This window comes from Nicotiana attenuata, chromosome 6 (assembly GCF_001879085.1).
Source record: "Nicotiana attenuata strain UT chromosome 6, NIATTr2, whole genome shotgun sequence".
In the NCBI taxonomy this organism is placed as follows: Eukaryota; Viridiplantae; Streptophyta; class Magnoliopsida; order Solanales; family Solanaceae; genus Nicotiana; species Nicotiana attenuata.
In genome coordinates, this window is record NC_031994.1 from 58,091,921 (window position 1) to 58,113,532 (window position 21,612).

Genomic DNA, 21,612 nt, shown 5'->3' on the forward strand with positions numbered 1-21,612 from the left:
TTTCAGACCATTTTAACTATTAATGAGATGGCACCAGGGCCGTTAGATTAAAGGGGATGAAGGGCCAGGATTGATCAACGCCAAAACGGCGTCGTTTCGGGGAGTCGTTGAACCGGACTGGGTCAGGGAAATGGGTTGGGCTGGGTCCGTTTGATTTTTATTTGGGCTGAGGTTTGGTTAAATTGAAGTGAGCCCAATTTTGGTCTCTTATTAAGACCACCTTTTTGTAATTTTTCTTTTGTTTCCTCTTTTTATTTCTTTTATTTAATTCTTTGTATTTCAATTTGTATTTTTATATTTTCTGATTTTATTAAAATGCTAAACTAAAACTTAAAACCAAATTAAAATTAGATTTCCTAATTTCCATACACTAATTCCTAATTTAAATGCCAACTAAGACACTAAAATGCAAAAAGGACCACTTTTGTTATTTTCTTTGTATTTTATTCTAAAACAACTTAATTGCTAATCTAAAAATGTGAAATTAAATTTTAAATGCAAATGCCAAGTATTTTTTTTGTATTTTTTCACCGATTAAAATGAACAAATAAAGTGCAAACAATTAACACAAAATTCACAAAGTTGCAAAAATAATGAAAGAGATCATTTGTTTGAATTTTTGGGAATAATTTTCACATAGGGCAAAAATCACGTGCTCACAACTACACTTCTGCACTTCTTGTGCAGATTTTGGTGTTGGTCTCAACGGTGCGTGAGGTGCATCAACTCGGATCATTGCATACGGAGACTTGAGGTAGATCTACTGGCATCCACAGACCTTTTAGTCCCCTTCTTCTTCCCTCTTTTACAATTCATTGCCTTCGAAATAGTTGTGTTTACTTCAGACTGTGTTTGTAGAACTTCTAGTTACCCGTGTGCTCGTGACTCCTGATCTTTGGGAGTAGATTGTATTACATGACTTATGCTGGTATTGTATTAGATTGAGTTCTTATTCCTCGTTATTTGCCATAATTTTGTTTGAACTGTTAAAATTTGGCTATTAAACTATCTCACGTCGACTTGCCAAACAAGTGGATGTTAGGCGCCATCGTGTCCCCGAGGTTGGGATTCCAAGTCGTGACAGCAGTCCTGTGTATGCTGATAATTGTACAACCGATACAGTCAGAATATCTTATGCCAGAATGCTGATTGAGATGGACATTACCAAACCACTACCTAGAAGGGTGAAGTTGCAGGATCCAGTGGGGAAAACAATTGAGCAAGAGGTGACCTGTGATTAGGAACCCACATACTAAACCACATGTCTACATATAGGACATAGTTGCATTGAAAACATAGGGCAACAACCACAAAAACATGCATACAAAAGGAAAGGGAACAAGGTAAAGCAAGTCTGGCAAAAGACTGAGAAGACTGTACCTATGGTGAACAATCAAGGGAATGACCAAACAGAGAGGGTGGAACCACCAAATCCCATATACAAATCTATTGTTCAACTTAATGTATCTACTGATCAATATGCAGAAGAAGGATGGATGACAGTATATGGGAAGTCAGCAGGAAGGCTGGCAAAAATAACTCCAACTGAGGGCAGGCATCTTGGTGATAATAATGGATTCAAGTATTTAGTTGAAACAAGGGTACAAGAATCTACCACCAAGTATCCAGGACCAAGCAATGTGCAGGAGAGGTTCTATATACAGAGGGCATAACACTCAATTTATACCAGTATAACCATAGTTACATGGAATGTTAAAGGTTTGAATAAAGCATACAAGCAAAATGAGGTAAAGGAGTTCATAAAGTAGAATAAAAAGGGAGTAATTGCACTAGTAGAACATAGAATAAAAGAGCAAAAATATCGAAGTATTATCTTCAACAAAACTGCTCCAAGCTGGTAGTGGGTATCAAATTTCAGCAACACAACTAAGAGTCAAATTTGGATTCTGTGGGATCCAAAAATATTTGATTTTGGACTAATTGATATGGATTGCTAGTGTTACATGGACAAGTCAGAACTCATTCAAGACTGGTGTCCTTTATCTTTACTGTGGTATATAGCTTGCACATTATTAAAGACAGATTAAGTCTTTGGCAAAATTAAGGCAAATCAATAGTATGCAACAGGGCCATGGATAGCAATGAGAGATTTCAACTCAGTACTCAATAGTCAAGATAGAAAACATGGTACTGCAATACAGGATATGGAAACAAGGGATTTTAGGGAATTCATGAGTGATACTAGCATGAATGAGTTGCCTATTGTTGGTAAAGATTATACATGGACTAATAACCATGCTCATAGCATAATAGATACGGGGATAGTCAATATAAACTGGATGATAGCAATGCCTATACATATCCAAATCCTAGAACCTTCTTTCTCTGATCATTCCCCACTTAAACTAATGATCACACAACTGCAGAGAAAAAAAACTAGCTTATTCAGGTTCTTCAATTGCCTTGCTGACCATCCTCAATTCCTACACAATTGGAGCTACATAAAATTTATAATGAGTGTGAAATAAGCTTAAGAGAATTAAACAATCCATAAAGGGCCTTATTACACAATATTTCTGTAACGACCCAACCGATCGTTTTACTTTTTAGGTCCTTGTTCTCCTAATTAAGACTCCCCGTATGTGCTTTTACTATTTTATGACTAGCGGGGATGGTTGACTTGGGTTTGAAAGGGTTCAGGTTGAAATCGGAACACTTGGTTCCTTAAAGTGGCCTAAGGTGGCCAAGTTTGACTTGAGTCAATATTTTTAGTAAACGATCTCAGAATCGGTATTTGACAGTTACAATAGGTTCGTATGATGATTCTGGACTTGGGCGTATGTTCGGATCGGGTTTCAGATGATCCGTGAGCATTTCGGTGCTTAATGTTGAAAGTTGGCACATTAAAGGCTTTCTAGTTCTTAAATTTAGTTTGGAGTAGAATTTGGTGTTATCAAGGTGAGTTTGGGATTTCGAGCATGGTAATAGTTCCCTACGGTAATTTATGACTTGTACGCAAAATTTGGTATCATTCCGAGTAGTGTAAGTATGATTCGGCGCGTTTAGAGTAAGTTGAAAAGCTTGAAGATCATAATTTGATTCAATTGCGTTTTGGGGTACGATTCTTAGTTTTGATGTTGTTTTACGTGTAGAGTTCGAACAGGTTCGTATTATGTTTAGGGGCTGGTTGGTACATTTGGATGGGATCCCGAGTGGCTCGAGTGAGTTTCGGAACAATAACTTCAAGCAATGATTATCAACAATGAAGAGAGAGCATGTAACAATAAAAGAGGCAACAAGTTCAACTAAAGCATGAGAGCAATTTATCAATTAGGATGTAGATCAAGTGTTAACGAAATTATTTAAGGCATGTAAAGATGGACTAACACAAGTAAGAATAGATTGACTATGAGAATTTAGAACATGATATGAGAATTAAATTATGGCATGAAGGAGTATAAATAGCCTAGACCGGTCAAATACCACGTACAACCCATGTACCCACTCTTCACCTTGCGTGCACGGCTTTTACATAGCACAAATGAATCAATCAATACCAATCCTAAGGGGCAGTTCCTCCACATAAAGTTAGACAAGATACTTACCTCAACTAGGCCAATTCAACTATCGGAACTAGCTTTTTCCCTAAAATTGCCTCCACATGGCTCAAATCTAACCAAAATCAACTCAATATCATCAAATAATGCAAGAGAAATCGATTACAATAGATAAAGCTAAGGTTTTACGCTTTTCCCAAAAAGTCAACAAAAGTCAACCCGGGGCCCACCAGGTCAATAACCGGGTCCAGTGGGATATTCCGGCTACCCATGACCCCACGAGCTCATCTATGTGATTAGTTTAAAAATCCGAGTCCAAATCGAATCTCAAAACTAAATTTCTTATTTTTCACAAACTTGACAAAGTTCCACAAATTTTCACTTTGATTCACATGATTTGATGTTAAAATCTAAGATATGTTGATGGAATATGCTTAGAAATAGATTAAAATTACTTACCCAAAGTTTGTAGATAAAAATCCCCTCTCCAAATTGCCTCCTACCAAGTCTAGGGTTCAAAAATGAGAGAATTTGAAACATCCCGTCTCCCAACCCTTTGTACCCGTTGCAGTTGTCGCATTTGCGACACAGGATTCGCATTTGTGAACCTTCGCAATTGCTGAAGAGGCTTCGCAATTGCGAACTGGACAGCATCGCAAAAGCGAACAAATGCTCGCATATGCGAACTAAGTTATGAGCTAGCAAACTTCGCAAATGCGAAAGGGTAGTCGCAATTGCGACATCTGAGCCCCCACTGTCACCTTCGCAATTGCGACGTTGGTGCTCGCAATTGCGATACCTGAGCACTAGCAACACCAACAATTCATTTTCAATGAAATCCATTCTAAAACTCATCTGAACCCTCTTGGCTCCAAACCAAACATCCACAAAAGTTTAAAAATATCACATGAACTTGCTCGCACGATCAAACTACAAAAATAACATTTAGAACTACGAATCGAATACTAAAATGCATGAATTTCAAAGTAAAGTTCAAGAATCTCTAGAATTACAACTAAACGTCCGAATCTTATCAAATCAACACCAAATGGTATCAAAGTTTGCAGACAAGTTCTAAATAACATAACAGACTTATTTCAAGTCCCAAAATTAAATTTCGTGCTCGATATCTAAAAGTCAAGCTACAGTCAAACTTTTCAACTTCAAATTGTTAAATTTCGGTAAATCAACACAAATCAACCTACGGACTTCCGAATTCAATTCCAGGCATACGCCTAAGTTCCCAAATCATGATACGAAGCCATTAGAGCCATCAACACAGTTCTGGAGTCGTTTTCACAAAAGTCAAAGTAACATTTCAAATTTAAATAATTTTTATACAATAGTATATCTTTTGTATGTATTTCGTATATAATTTGTATATATATAGTATGTGGTGCGTTCTTCTGCTTCTTTTTCGAATTTCAATCTAAAAATCTTCTCAGGTTAAATCTAATATTCACCAAATACCTTCAAAATTGAGATATAAACTCCATAGAATATTTCCAGTCGTTTGAAGTAACACCCAATCCAAGAAAAAAATACTTCTTGAAAATCTGAATTCGAATTCAAAGCTTCGAAGCTTTTTAACGGCTGTCAATGGTGTAGAGTCAAACACCTTCAAAATTTATTGATTGACAATTTCAATTCGAACAATCCAGCAAAATAATCAATATACATCTACCGCCATCGGAACACCAACACGAAAAGGGGAAGCACAGAAAAGCTCCAAACTTCAGCCATGGAAAAATTCAAATCGATAAAAAATTAATCCCTTTCTTTGCCTTGTTAGAGTAAACTATGAGCATTAGAAGAAAAATCTTGTAGAATCAGTATAGAAAAAGGATTGATCTCAAAGAGAGAAAGAGGAAAATCCTTTATAGAGATTGGGTCTATATAGGTAAGTAAAGAATTGTAAGGATTTTTCGGGATTTACTAAATTAAAACGCTACAATCAAGGGATACTCATTTAAAACTAATTTGTATATAATTGGTAAATTGTATATGACCATGTAATTAAAACTTAATTAGGAAAAGTAAATAAGTTTCATATATAGTATAGGTAAGTAAAAATCCCAGTTTTATCCTAGTTGAGGATGTACTCATCACAGTAGTATAGCAAGATAGGTGTTCTAGCAGATCTGGGATTAGTTCCCCAGATATTTTTTTTCTTTGCATTGTACATATATATACTTGGTAAATAAAAATTTTACTTACCAAGAAAAGAAAAGGCTAATCAAATGGAAACTTTCAAATTGCATAACATTAGTTTTTTTTTTTTTTTTTTGGTTCAATTTAAATCCTCTCTCGATTTGTTCTGTACATTTTCTCCAAGTCTTGCTTTACCATTTTATGAACTTGTTTTCATAATTTAAATGTCCTAAAATATTTTGTAGTGTTCTCTCGTCTTTTATATTATATTTCATCTACCACATATTAAAAGTTTTATGTTAATACAAATGATATAATCTGTTATTGTGAAAAAAAGTCGATACTGGTAACAATATTACATTAATAAATTAATCTCATGTTTGTTTTAGAAATGAGTCAAATTGACTTTAAAATAAAATTTGATAATCAAATATTTAAAATTAATAAGCGGATTCTTGTTAACACTTTCTTTAATAGTCTGATGTTACATGATTGAGATATTGGAGGATCCAAATTAATATGCTTAAGTCCAATAGAATTTCCTTCTAATCTATTTGGAACATAATACTTCGAAAAATAGTTAAATGAATATATTTTTTATATGTTCGAGATTTTGAGCCAAAATATTTCTTTCTGATATATCCGACTAAGCATATTTACAGTAAGTTTGTGTAAAAAAGTTTGCAAACTGAGTAACTAAAACGATCTAAGACTCGATAATAAGATCAGAACCCATAATTTTTAAATCTCGATTTTGTCTCTGTACGTAATTTTCAAGGAACACTATAAAGGGTGTGAATAAAAATTCTACTGCTTTAATTTTTCTTTAGTTTTAAGATTCAAAGTGGCGCATTGCTGGCTCAGTAAGGTGTTCCTATGATATAGTACCAAATTTCATATCAATTGTTTGAGCATGTTTAAAAAGGAACTGTAGAAATATATAATTTCCCATATTCATTCTGTAAACGTGTCCGAAGGAGTCCAATGAATGGGATAATTCACTCGTCATCTTAAGATTTTGAATTGAAGTTATATTTTCCTCACATAATACTTACTTTAGAACCAATTATCTTTAATCTTTTAAAACAGGTTTATAAGGATCTATATATATTTTCTTGGCCAAATACATATACAACCTATCCAATTTGGCATCATTTTTTATTTTGGCACTCTATCTCTACCTTGTTCCATTATGGCCCTCCAACTCTATTTTTATGTTCCATTTTGGCCCTCCAACTCTATTTCTTATGTTCCACTTTAACACAAAAGCTGAAACCAGTACAAAAATTATAGCGCGTGTATACACAAATCTAAGGTGTAATAATATCTAAATGTTGCCACCTGGTTTTTTCATCCATGTCAAACGGGTCAATACTAAAATACCTGAACCCGACCGTATTTTTTGTGGGTTTCTTTCATCTAAACGGGCCAGGTATGAAATCGGCGGATGAAAGATTTGGAACTTAGAAAATGAAGATGGGGCAACAGTGGATGAAAAAATACGGTCGGGTTCAGGTATTTTAGTATTGACCCGTTTGACATGGATGAAAAAAGTCAGGTGGCAACATTTAATTGAATATTTATTACACCTCATATTTGTGTATACACACGCGTTATATTTTTTGCACTGGTTTCAGCTTTTGTGTTAAAGTGGAACATAAGAAATAGAGTTGGAGGGCCAAAATGGAACATATAAAATAGAGTTAGAGGGCCAAAATGGAACAAGATAGAAATAAAGTGCCAAAATAACAAGATAGAAATAAAGTGCCAAAATAAAATGTGGTGCCAAGTTGGATGTGTGATATATGTATTTGGCCTAAGTACTGTATTCATTACCTTACTTCTACACTTTCTTAGCGGATAGCGGATGTCTCGTCGGGCAAAAGTGAAACCCCCCCCCCACCCCCAAAAAAAAAAACAAATAAAAGAGCAAAAGTTATTCACGTGACTCCCGTGATTGATTAGTAATTACAAACCAGAAGTTAAAAGCTTAGGGGTAGTTTGGAAGGAGATATTAGAAAAAATAATATAAGTATTAGTTTTGTACATTACTCATATATTATTTGGTATATTTTTTCAATCTATGTATAATTAATATTTGCATTAGTTATATACATCATACTTGGTATTATCTTATGTATAAGCAATGCATACAAAATCATGACATTAGCAATGCAAGATTTTTTAATAGGCAAAATACATAAGTTACCCCCCGAACTATGACCCAAATCCCTGTTGCACACTTTCTAGGAACGAATATTACTTTACACACCCATCCTTTCCAAAGTGTATCTAATACACACTACTTTGCCCACGGGGATAGTGCGTGTTTTTTCCAACGAATTGAGTCGCGTGAACAGAAGAATTTTGTATTAGATGTCAAGTTTTTTTAGTTTTTTAAAATTTTAAATTGAGTCATCTTCTTCTTTTTATAAAATTCCGCCATAGCTACTCCTTGAACTCCACCACCCAATGTCCTTCTTCTCAAATAGTCATACCACGATTTCTCATATCTCTTCCCGTTGTAGAGAAGCTTAACATGAGCTTTACCCATGGCGAAGTCGAATTTTCAGGGAGGGAGAATTTTCCGAAATTTTTTCCAACCATTAAAGCTTAGCTCAAGCTTGTGCACATTCTTTAATTTTATAATGGATGATTTTTTAAATAGCTGACTTGTGGCGATGACAGTTATTGGCAGTTGAACTTTTATAGAAGTGAAATGAAAAATGTTGGATCTGGGCTCAAAAAATTTGATTCAATTTTAGCGAAAAAGATGGAGTTTTGGGTATTTTTTCTGTGATTTTTGTTAGTTAATTGTGACTTTATTATTAAGTAAAAGGTGGAGGAAGAGGCTATGGTGTTTGATGGTAAAAGAAGAGGAAGACGGCCATGGTTGATTAGATGAGGAAGATGAGGGGTACAATTGTAATTTTAATTATTTTATTTTTTTAAATGACACGTGTCACTGTTTGATTGGAGAGTGATATTACACATATTCTGAAAAACTGGCTAAGAAAAAAGTGGTGTGTCTTGGATACACTTTGAAAAGGTTGGGTGTGTAAAGTAATATTCGTTGCCAGAAAGTGTGTAACAGGGATTTGGGTCATAGTTCGGGTGGCAACTTATGTATTTTGCCTTTTTAATACTTGCATAAACATGATTAAAGACCTAACTTCCCTCCCCCCCCCCCCCCAACCCAAACCAAATCCCTAAAACCCCATTTCAAATACTTTCCCCCATATTATTAGCAAGTAGACTTCTCTCTGTATGTTTTGGCCATGGAAAAGCACATGTGAATGCAGCCAAACTTGTTATAGCTTGATACTTTGATAATACTACTTTTATTTTTTTGCATTATTACTTTTGTATTGATCCATTTAAGTTAATAGATCACTTAAAAGAGCCTCAGCCTTTTGCTCGAGGTAGATGTTACCTCTCAATGTTGAAACAATTTCTTATTATGTTATCTATGTAGTTAATTGTTATAGCTAAAATTAAAATTGTGGAGGGTACTTTTGTAAACATCCAATCTTTTTAAAATTATGCAATGCTTTAATACACCAAACCAAACAGTGGATAAAAATAATTTTAGCATAATTAATACCAGTATTACTAATTACAACCTTACTAATACAATCTATTCAACACTATTCTTATACCTCCTACCAAACGACCATGTTATGAAGGGTTGGCAAATGCAAAGGTGAAACATTTTGGGTGTGACTGAGCGTGGGGGGGGGGGGGGGGGTTACAAAGTAGGCAGCTAGGACTGTTGTTTAGGAGAATGTGTAGTGACTATAGTCAAAGGGCAATTTAGTCAAGACACAAAAATATATGCATGAGCTACAGGAGTTCATTCAAAATTTCTAGAAGATAGATGCTTTTTTAATCAATCACTGTGCTCCATTTTTAACTGAATTGACCAAAATACCCTTTAAATCCTAAGCATGCTTATTCCCCCTTATTAATAGTTAGATTAGAATAGAATTAGAATTAGAATCTCAAAATGGCATTTCCAGCGACAAAAAAGTTTGGTTCGACAGGGAAAATAGGAGAATTATTCCGGAATATTTTTCTTTTTGACTTGCAGCATCTAAAAGATACAAAAGGTAAAGGTAAATCACCAACTGAGAAATACAGTGACAATGGCTGCCAAAAAACCCAATTGAGCAGAAAACTACAGGTGGGAACTAGCTGGCTCCTAGAAAATGGGATATGTGAAAAATGTACAACTATAAGCTGAACAGAATCGCTAGTGCTGAGGTAGAACAGGTCTTTTTTCCAACATCTCATAGTGGAGCACAAAATTATCCTGCAAAGAAAGAATTGCAGAAAAATCAGAAAACTGGAAACTCAAATTACATAAATTCAAAACGTAGAACGAAATCCATACCTTGCGGATTGTTTCCCATGTGTTTGGATCAAAACATATATAAGATCCTCTCTCATAGGCGTTGGTCTTGACAAGAGGCTCCATGTTGGCGACCCTCATAAACCATAATCGATGTTCTCTGTGGTAAAACCAGCCCCGATTATACCTGTATGAAATAAATAATGCAAATGGTTATCAAGCATATTCAACTAACAACTGAAGCAAGTCAAACATCCACAAATAGGTTAGTAATTTTGTATGCGGATCCCAAGAAGCAATAGAAAGCTAAATTGCTATTAGGAATTACAATACAACGAAATAGCACCCTATAAACCAATTTTCATAGAAAAGAGAGCATACAATTCATTAGCAGCATATAATTGGGCTTCATCCTTTGGCATGCTGCAATGAACAATAGATTGAGTTATTTCTAGATTCAAATTTTATGGCCAAGAAAAACTAGACTTGCTGATGAGAGGGACTTGCCTGTAGAAAATGTAAAACAAAGTGTCTAACTGAAACTTGGAGAAGTATGCTTGCTGCAGCCAATTCAAACGCGTTAGTAGATTTAAAGAACGGCAATCGAATGAAGATAAACAAGAATATAAAGGTCACTCACATTTAGAGGAGGTGGTTGCTTGGCATAATAACATTGCGGTACAGTAAATTCTGGATCACCCTTGGCAGGCTCATCAGACCATGGGGAACCAAATGCCTTGTGTAAATTTTCGGTAGAGTTCAAATTCAATCCAAGAGTTGTTAGATCAATTCCAAGTGCAAGAGAAGTCAGATCCGGATCGCTCATCCTTATTACACTTAGTAAACCAAGCATACCAAAAGGGTCAGGGGTAGCTTGGGCCTGCATGGATTTCATGCCCTGATCCCTGTACGGCTGACCTAAAGCAGACATTTGCTGCAGTCGAAATTGGGATTGACTCTGATGCTGTTGATACTGCTGGATAAGCTGATCGTATGAGCCAATACCAGAAACAGTACTTGGAGAATTAAGAGGCCGTAACCCGATACCAGGAGGTCCACCAGACTGAATCAAATAAAGTGAAAAGCGAGTAAAGTATCACTTAAAGCTGTATGAATACGAAACTTATAGCATGCACCACAAATTACATTTAATATAGGAAAAACTTCAGCGTAATACTAGCAAAACTCTAGCTTTTCCACGTCACAACTCAACTCAGTCATGCTTCAGAAAAAGATGGCTCTTCTGATAAAATCGAATTTGGTTTGGAATAACCACTCTCATACATGTACTCAGAAAAAATACACATACTTCTCCACAGATTGAAGAACACAAAAGGCAACAAAGGAATACCAACCTCAACTCCCCCACCCCCAAACCCCACCTGACCCAAACAAGAATAAATAAATAAAAGAAACCTCCAAACAGAAATAGTTAAGGGGAAAACATGATTTTATTTTTTTTAAAAGGAATGGAAGTCTCCAACACAGGAGGGCTTCAATCTCTCTTTATGCAGAGTGCATGTGATAGTGATACATATCTCACCTCAATAGCACCCCAAAATATAAAGAGAAAGACACGCAGAAGAACATGAAACAAATAAGAGCAAAAATGTAAGAGTAATGCACCTGTTGGTGATAACTGGAGTGCGATGACGAGAAGACATCTGAACCATGTAAATGTAGTGGATCCTGGTTGTTAACATTTGAAAAAGAGAGACCGCTATTACTCACCGATGGGGCATGTTGCTGTTGCTGTTGCTGCTGGTTGCGAAGTGATGAGTATGTCCCTCCCAAGTTAAAGCCACCAGATCTGCCCATCTGCGCATTAGTTTATGAAAGATTGAGCAATCGAGGGCAGAGTCATGAGGCTAAAAGCATTTACTAGTAATCACAACATTTAAAATAGTAATCCAGTATTTTTGTGTTTACAGAGAACTGCTGCTGCTGCATCATAGAAAGAGTATTATCATGGAGTTGTTCTTTCTGGTGTAGATCCATACCATAATCAGCATTGCCACCTAAGTAAACACGAGAGCAATTGCACTTAGTAGACTTAACATGCAAGATAGGAACATTTCCATGCATAAAGCAAGACAAAAATATAAAAGAAACAACTATGGAAAAAAGCCCCATAAGCATGCTGAACATAATTCCTAGCACTCCCCCCAGAAAATAAAAGGGAGCTATACACCAAATAAAGCCCAGGACTAGTGAGAAAGTTTAGCTGGTGGGGTGCGACATCAACCAGTCACACTAGGAACTGAGAATTCAGATCCACTAACACTACGTTTGTTTCAAGGGAAGGGATGAAAGGGCTTTGGTTGACTTACCTACTCCGAAGTATTTGTCATTCATTTCACGCTGATTGGCGCAACTTTAAGGGGAGTAAATCAGATACCTTTGCTCTCCACTCAATTAAAGAAATGAAAAAGACTCGCGGAGAGGGGTATGCACCCTTCTACTTTCACTTTCCCTGGTAGGTTGTTTCTTAACAAAACCGCGAAATGACTCATATCCCTCTATTTCCGTCCTCCCGCCCTTGGTTTTTTGACCCCACCGAACAAATTGTCATACCAAAGTTATATATGCTGAGTGATTAATCAACTTATGAAAGCATGAGAAGAGCTTTGTGCATGCATATAAGCACCTTTAAATCCAGGCAAGGCCGGAAAATCTTCATTTTGAATGCTGAATTCCTGATTTTGTTGAGCAATTTGTTTTCGCAGTGAACCTGAGATTGTTCCTTCCTCAGTACTCTGAATGAATTGTAAAATAAAATCACTTACGCAGAATATCAGTAAGGAAAGGCACTTTGATTACCCAATTGTCCTTGAGGCCCTCCAGCAGAACTAGGTCGGCTGCTTAGCTGAGGGAAATCGTTTATATCAAATGGAGATCCATCATTTGAATTCAGATCATTCAGCATTCCCATAGAATTAAGGTTGCCGACTGCTTGGATATGGTTCTGAGATAGTGGACCACCAGCAGGAGGATATGAATTACCAAACATAGACATTACCTGCGGAGAGGCTGAATACAGATGGTACCGTTAGCATAGGCGATAGATTGACCTAAAACATAATATACATCGACATATCGTAGGTGCCTAGTTCACCTTAAAATCTACAAATAACAACTTTACGCAGAATTAATGGCAAAAGCAGCTAAAAGTAAGTACCATCAAAGCATATTTACATACTGAATTTAAACAGAATCAAATAATAATGTGCCTCTTAAATACTGAGGAAGTCCTAAGAAAGGCGAGGTCGATGCTGAGAAAAAAAAATCAAAAACATGTTAAATGAAGAGCACGAAATCAACAGTTCAAGGCTCAAATACCCAATAGCTTCAAAAGGAGGTTAGCGAAGAACGAAGCAGAAACTGTATAAATTTTAACACTGGCTTTAAAAAAAAACAGCCTTATTTGAAACTACTTTTTAGAGTTAAAAAAAAAAAAAGAAAAAAAGGTTAAAGAGGATTCTCCCTCAATTAGTGCCACATAAGCAGCCCAGCCTCTGTAAATAAACAATTGAATAGGATAATGTCAGTTTGTTTTTTAAACCCAAAAAAGGAATTACTCCCCTCAGTTTTTAGCTTGAGGTACATAAATCACCCAGCCGCTGTAACATCTCATAAATGTATACATAACCTTCTCAACATTATGTAAATAAAGTGAAAATGCATATTTCAAATCCAAATGTACAAATTTGGCATATTGAACATAAATACCCAAATTATTTCCTTCTACCCCTATTCTTCTTCTTTCCTCCGTCCTCCCAATTAGTGTTATGTAGTAAAGGTGAAAACGGGGGAAGGAGAGGGCAACTCTTATATTATTTTTGTTCAACTTCTCCATGTTTTTAACTTTTTCTTCGTCGTATGTTGAAATGGGTCATTTTGGCTGCTGCGTTTTTTAAGGAAAGTAATAGCCCGTTTGGCCAAGCTGCAAAAATCAGCTTATTTTGAGAAGTGCTTTTTTTTCAAAAGTGCTTTTCTCAAAAGTACTTTTGGTGAGAAGTAGTTTGTGTTTGGCTAATTAGTTTGAAAAGCACTTCTGAGCAGCAATTAGTGTTTGGCCAAGCTTTAAAAAACTGCTTCTAAGTGTATTTTTCTCAAAAGTGCTTCTCAAAAAAGTGCTTTTGGAGAGAAGCTACTTTTTTCTGCTTCTCCAAAACTGCTTCTGCTTCTCCTCAAAAGCACTTTTTTTTCTTCCAAAAGCTTGGCCAAACACCTCAATTTTTTGCCAAAAGTGCTTTTGGCCAAAAAAAGCACTTTTGACCAAAAAGAAGCTTGGCCAAACAGGCTATAAGGTTATAACCAATCCTACTTTCGAAGGTGGAATGAGGTGGTTATGTATATACTTATCCAAGGTCAAGACATACATCACAAACCCAAAGCTAAGGGAGATGATTCATATTTAGAAGACTGTGTGCCTGGAAAAACTTCTACCTATAACCAACTACCAGCAAAGAATATCCTCTTCATATTTCAAGCTAAAGCTACATAGAAATTTTCAGTTCACAAAATTTAGAAAAAGATATGTAAAGGAATTTATTAAAAAATTTTAAACGTCTATATTTCAAATTAGGTACTGCATTCAAGAAAGAACGAAACTAGCTAAGCCTATGTAAAGTATGAAAATAACATCAGTAAATGTTTTGGATATTAAAACAAAGAACAGACAGCAAAATAGAGAAACTAACAACACAAAAAGAACTATCAGCATTTCAGGCTAATTACCTTGCTGGAGGACACCACTCATTAGCCTATTAGATCCTTGAACATTTAAATTTCCAGAACCACTGTTCGCAGTCAAATTTAGTCTCGAAGCAAGACCAGGCACAGACAATCCTGCACCAGAGCTGATGCTTCTCCCAATGTTGCCTCCAACTATATTTCCAACTGAGTTTGACATCCTTGGACCAGCATTTCCCAAAATTGGGGACATGCCAAGGCCTGGAACAGAGCTTCGATTACCAATTGCCGCAGAGGTTGGCAGAATTCCAGGAATAGAACCCCCAACACCATTAGTGTTACTACTATATCCCGTGTTACCAACAACACTCATACCACCTCTACTTGTCATGCTGGAATGACCATGAGAACTTCCTTGGGATATCTGCAACAGAGATATGCAATGCAATGAAGGTTGAGCTCTAGAGTTTGTTAGCCTGCCGTGAATAAAGAATGAGAAAAGAGAAGGAAAAAAACAGATGCAGGAAGATCTTGAAAGCTAATTGTAGTCAATGCTTGAAATGGTTTAAACTAATAGTAGCATGTCTCTCAAGATCTTCACTAAAAACTCCAGTTCCCAAATCAAATTACAACATTTCAAAATCAAAACTTCTTCCCAATTTTTCAGAAATACTTTCTCCAACATCTCACATTAAGTTTAAACCGAGGGAGAGAAACCAAACCGAGAAAGTAACAAACATTACCATCTTAGAGAGATTTTTTCTATTATTTTTCCATTATTCTCCTGAACAAAAAAGAAATAGACAAACCTGTGAAAGGGCTACCGGAATATTATTTGATGCAAAACGACCACTAGAGAGGCTATTTCCAGATTGCTGGACACCGCTTGAAGGGACATTATTTATTGTTGTGTTTCTTGAACCAAGTGTACCCGACATGTTAGGAACATTAAAACTCCCATGCATGTTATGAAGGCCCTGAATATTTCCTGTGACAAAGAAGTTTGCTAGTACATTTGCTTCAAAATCAGAAAGTAAGAACAATACAGAAAACAACTCACCGGAGTGATGATAAAGAGGGGAAGCTGCACCAGATTGAGGAGAGAAAGATGAAGGAAATGAGCGTCCGGTGTTGTCAGGGAGATTTGAAGCTGACCCGTTTAGAGATGACTACAATTAAATCAAAAATAATTTTAAGCATGAACCACAAAACATTATAGCGGTTCAGCAACACCCATTTCATGCATCAATGAGCCATCTAAAATGGATGCAAACAAGAATATCTATCCTCCACAAATAGGGCTAAATATGGATAAAAATAAATTCTAGAAAGATATCGATACTTTGGTCAAAAGGAAACGAGAGGAAACTAGCACGCCACTTGTATTCATTACCAAATAGCTAACATCAGTTTACCTCCTTAATAATACTAGTAATCTTCGTTCTATATCAAAGTTCCCGTCATAATTTATAGAAGGCCAACTCGATACAGGAAGCTCCTGCTATGTGCGGAGTTGGGGGAAGGGACAGATCACTTTGGATCTATTTCATTTCTAACAAAATTTGGGATTTCTTCAAATTTTATGTTGGATTAAAAATATTTTGCTACCCAAAGAGGCTTAGATGAGATAACTAAACCACGTCCTAACAATATACGAATACCTTGGTTCAAAGGATCCCGAGTGACGGCCAGATCTTTACTGATGTTTATTGGGGGAGACCTAAATGGACATATGGGTAGATATAGTGACAGATCCAACCTAATATATTGGAATATGGTTATCGTGCTAGGAATGAAGAAGGAAACACTATTTCAAAGTTTGTATCACCTTGTGATTTAGCTTTAGCTACACCTATTGTAAAAAAGGAAATCACATGGAAAATATTTGTGTGAGGTAACCATAACCAAATTAATTCCATCCTTATCAGAAATAAATGACATGGTCAAATGTAAGGACCGCATTGACATCCCAGAAGAAGTTTTAACCATCCAACACAAACTAATTTACCTGGATGTGAAGCAAAAGAGTGAGTGAAAAAGAAAACTGAGAAGAACGGCATGCAACCGAAAATTCAATAGTGGACACTAAAAAGCCCAAACCAAGTAGAAGCATTTATGGACAAACAATAGAGGGAGGGAGTATGGGACTTAAAAGCTAATGAATTAGAAGGAAATGTCAAGCTGAATTGAGAGAGTGAGTAACAAGTGAAGTTCAAGGTGTGTAAAGGCCTACAACCATGACTATAGAGATCTTGGTGATAGAATGAGGAAATAAAGAACTATTAAAGCGGGACTACGGGAAGTTAACAACAGCACAAGAATCCTTTGAAGAATGTAAGGAAGTTAACAAAGAGGCTAATAAGGCTATTAGCAAAGCTTGAGGTAAACACATATACAGCTTGTACCAAAGCTCGGACACAAAAAGGGGAGAGAGAAATGTATAAGGTAGCATGATCGAGAGAGAAAGGATAAAAACATGATCTAGGTTAAATGTACGTATTAATATAATTCCCAACAAGTGTTGATAGGAGATGGCATCTTCTGATCAATTGCTCAACATAAATTAGGAGGATTAACTTTAAAGTATAACCTCGACTAATTCAGGATTGACGCATAATTATAGTTTTTGTAAAAGAGAATGGTGTAGCACTGGCAACAATATCACCATTAAGCAACGAACACAGAGTGCAAGTTAACCTACTTAATAAACAAAATAAAACTTGCATCAAAAGTAAAAATCTTAACAAAACAAACGAAATAAAATTGATATCACATATAAGAATCTTCACCCTCGCAGTGACAAACAAATAGTTTTGAAAATCCAAGAGATAAGGCGGATAGACATGCTCAAATATGTTCTTCCAAACAGAGGAAAGTGATAAAAAGAAATCCAACAGAAAGCAGCAAATACAAAATCAGAACCCGAGTATCAAAAAGCTAATGAGCATTATACAGAAAGATGAATACATTGAGTAACCCTGACATTGCAGAAATGTCAAGAGGTCATGCAGAAAAATTTCCTTGGCACAACTGCTTCACTTTTCCTTTTCTTCAGAAATGTTTTGGGAGAATAATTTTGAAGCCTTCCCAATGTGTAATTACCTATTATCTGTAAAGGAATATGATTGAATAGACAGTCGAAAGATATTATTAGTCGTTACAGTCAAAATGATCGAAAGAATAAAACATCATCGCGTATTAAATGCAAAAATAGGAAAAAGAAAAACCAAAACCTTGAAACATGCTGAGACATCCACCAAGCACATAGATACATACTGTTAAACATGCAGATAACAGAACACACAATGTTCACTGGTGGTAGCAAATGCCCGGATTGGGTTGCATTTGGGCGAGTTGAAAATGATTGAACAAAAATGGTTCATAACCTAATCAGCGCATATTTAAAGCGGGTCAAAGCCGATTGGGTGATTAACAGTTTGGGCCAAAGCGGTTTGACCGATTTTATATAGGCGTGTGAGGAAAAAAATCCGTTCGCATTTTATACATTAGTTTACAATAAACAATTAAAATGGAACTGATATTCTGAATTACTCACACATTCTATTGGATTTCCATCACAACAATGGTTGGCTCGAACTCTTTCAATGTGCAAGAATATTTACTAGCGATCTTGAAGATCCTTCTATTCCAAAAAAGAGATATGAACAGTGGATCATCGTCTTTACCCTAAAGTAGTTTATCATTATAGTAAAAATCTACAGCAATCAATAAATCAAACACGAGCTAAATTTCACTAATTTTCTAGCAAAGAGAAAGAGAAATTAAGAAAATAAGATAAGTCATTTAGAAAGGTACAACTCGTTAACATTTAAAACATTGACTAGGAAGATTCTTTCCATTTCTGGTGGTTTATATATAAAAGGAAAAGTAGTATATTTTGGTAATGACATTCAAATAGAATTATGAGTAATGTAAAAAAGATCAGTTGATATAAATTAAATTTCTCAGAGTTTTAATTCTTCACAATCTTTTTTGTCATGCGACAAAGCATAATTACATATTCTACTACACAATTAGGTGCATCCAAAAGGTACCAAAATTACTCTCTTTCCTTCTTTTTAATCAGACTGAATATTGGGATCAATGCATATACTCAAGTAGTATCCACCATTAATTTTGTGCATTAAACTTTGGCAGAACTCTACTCTATTTAATTGATATGAAGAAATTATCCCTGTCTAAGGCAATAATAGAAAGTCGGTTAAGATACTTGAACACGTCATCTGAAATGGCGAGGTCTCAATTTCACCCTCAAAGAAGACCAAGATTTGGCACTAGAAATTAACTCTAGGCCTCAGGACACTCTGTTCTAAGTTGCTCGGACACGGGTGTGGGTGTCCGACACGGGTGCGGATCTAGAGATCAAATCCTTCTAGATCCTAGTACAGATACGGGTGCGGGGATCCGGCTAAAAATAATTCAAAAAAGAAAAAAATATCTCTAAATTATGAGAATTTTTTTGGAATACTTACATATAGCTTGTAAAGTGTGGATTTCTTTTTATTCTCAAGTTGTAGATAAGTAAAGTATTGATTTACTAGATAAGGTATGCTATCTTCTTCAAATTAACCCTTGTTTTGGTTATGATTTCGGGAATCAAATTGTATCTCGTCTCAAATTTTTCCATCAGTCGTGGTCAAAGAAGCCAAAATTGTTTGGCCAGATCCGGTACGGATCCCATACCCACACCCATGCTAGTGTCATGTCGACACGGGTGCGGCACCTAAACTGCCGTGTCGAAGCAACTTAGACTATGTTTTATAATTCTATATGCTTCATATTTGGCTTCATCAGACAATGTCCCAAAGAGTGTGAGCGTAACATGAGAAAGATTTTTAGTGAGAACTTGACCTGTTTTCAATCCATTTCTAACATGTATTCAACCCATTTTATTACGGGTAGAATATTGTTTAAACCCATATTACACATATTTTGAATGGGCGAATTGGATAAGAGTTTATTACGGGCGAATAGAGCATGTCAACCAATTTGGGTATGAAGGCATTTATTCTTCGGCTCCAACAAGAGAAACTCTAGTGTATTAATTCAAAACGAAGAAATTGTCCTTGTCTAATGGAATAGCAGAAAGTCACTTAAAATACTTGAACACGTCAACTGAAAAGGCGAGGTGTCAATTTCAGCCTCAAACGTAAATTTGGCACTAGCAATAGAACTCCATGGGTTTAGGTGGTTTCCCGAGTACAATCTATTTTATACTTCTATATACTTCATTTTGACTTTATTAGGCAATATCCAAAATCATTGTGAACTTAATAAGTAGAGGTAAGGTTTGCGTACACTCTACCTTCCCCCGACCCTACTTTGTGAGATTACATTGGGTTTCTTGTTATTGTCGTTATTGTTGTTGTGAACTTAACAGGTGAATGGTTTCTTGGTGTGCACTTGACCCGTTTTCAAATCATTTTTAACCCAAACTAGAACTTTTTATTACGCGTTGAATACGGGATGAACCCATATTACCAATATTTTATATGGCCGAGTTGGATACAGCTTTACTAGGGATCTGTAGGGCAAATTCGGGATGAACCCAAATTACCAATATTTTTAATGGCCGAGTTGGATACGGCTTTACTACGGATCGGTAGGGCAGGTCAACCAATTTTGGGTTAAAATTGCCAGCACTACGCCCACGAAGAATTTGAAAAAGTTACCATCATCCTCCATAATACCATGCTAGAATTTCGAAATTCACATAAAGTATTTGCAAAGTTCGTGTTATTTTTATGACGGTGGTGGCCGGACCAACTTGTGTGCACTTCGACTATTCCACTGATGCCTGCTACATCCCACTGGTTGGGATCTCTGCCCACTAATGCTTAGGCAAATTGGAAGAAATCACCAAGTATTTTGTGCCTTGCATTTGAACCTGAGATCTCATGGTTCTCCTCCCACTTCATTGGCCACTTCGATAAAGGCCACACCCTTGGGTGCTATTTCGTGATCATTAGCGTCATGGAACAATCGAATAAGTGACTTTTACTCTCCTTATTTTTGTAACTAAATTTTTATATTATTCTTTACCAGGTAAAAAAGAAATAGCTTCATCTCATTTGCTTCAATTACATAAAAACAACGAGACATATCCACATCAATCAAAAGAATATTAGATACACTTCTTCCACACTTATTTGCCTAATCAGCATGTAAATTGAAAAAGAAAAAGGAACAATCATGCAAACGAGTAAAACTTTAAATATAAGTTACTAACAAACCCAAACCCTAACATTTTTCAATACCAAAAAGTGATATACAAATCGACAGCTGTATATATATGTAAAAAATACAATGGTAAATTGATAAACATAGAGAGCGCGAAATGGTGTTAAGGAAAAAAGATTTATTACCGCAGATCTGCGAGGAGATTGTAGTGCGTCTACTGATCTTTGATGGTGATGAGAGTAGAGAGAGGAAGATCGAGAGAGAAAGCGAAAAAGGGGCTGATGAGAGATTTTAAACCCAAACTCCAAAAGCCCAAAGTATTACTATTGCTTGCCCCGAACTCGATGTCTCGTCACTGTGGCGATTGGGAAGGAGACGCGTCTCACTGACTTGACGTATCTCTCTTGTCCAATGTGATAAATACAAATAATCAACAAAGTTTTGTTTTTCATTTTTATTCTTTTAACATAATGAAAAAAAATGGATACATTTACTAAATTTGACTAAATCTATCTATACATTGTATTATGTAAATCTGAATATAGACTATTGTAATTTGTAATATTATATTGCATTTTTATTTTAGTGGTGAATAAAAAATAAATCCTATGCCAACGTTCTTTTTAAAACATAAGAAAAATTGAGTATGTGGATAAAATATCTATGAGGATTGAACTCACATGCAAACGAATTTAA

The 21,612-nt window shown here is 35.8% G+C and overlaps 1 protein-coding gene across 3 annotated transcripts; it reads right to left on the bottom strand.

Moving 5' to 3' along the window:
• On the bottom strand, positions 9,657-21,340 carry LOC109227048 (probable NOT transcription complex subunit VIP2). Of its 3 annotated transcripts, none has more exons than XM_019392042.1 (14): positions 21,102-21,340; positions 17,683-17,824; positions 15,776-15,884; positions 15,525-15,703; positions 14,761-15,139; positions 12,841-13,050; positions 12,668-12,751; positions 11,950-12,038; positions 11,647-11,838; positions 10,661-11,083; positions 10,528-10,580; positions 10,402-10,443; positions 10,063-10,207; positions 9,657-9,981 (listed from the first exon to the last, which is right to left on the bottom strand). In XM_019392042.1, the coding sequence occupies exons 2-14, from the start codon at positions 17,698-17,700 to the stop codon at positions 9,922-9,924; spliced, it is 1,983 nt and encodes a 660-aa protein (XP_019247587.1). In that variant the 5' UTR covers positions 17,701-17,824; positions 21,102-21,340; the 3' UTR covers positions 9,657-9,921. The 3 variants fall into 3 exon arrangements, with proteins under 3 accessions (XP_019247587.1, XP_019247588.1, XP_019247589.1); XM_019392043.1 differs by having other exon boundaries at positions 9,769-9,981; positions 11,752-11,838; XM_019392044.1 differs by lacking the exon at positions 17,683-17,824 and having other exon boundaries at positions 9,769-9,981; positions 21,102-21,305.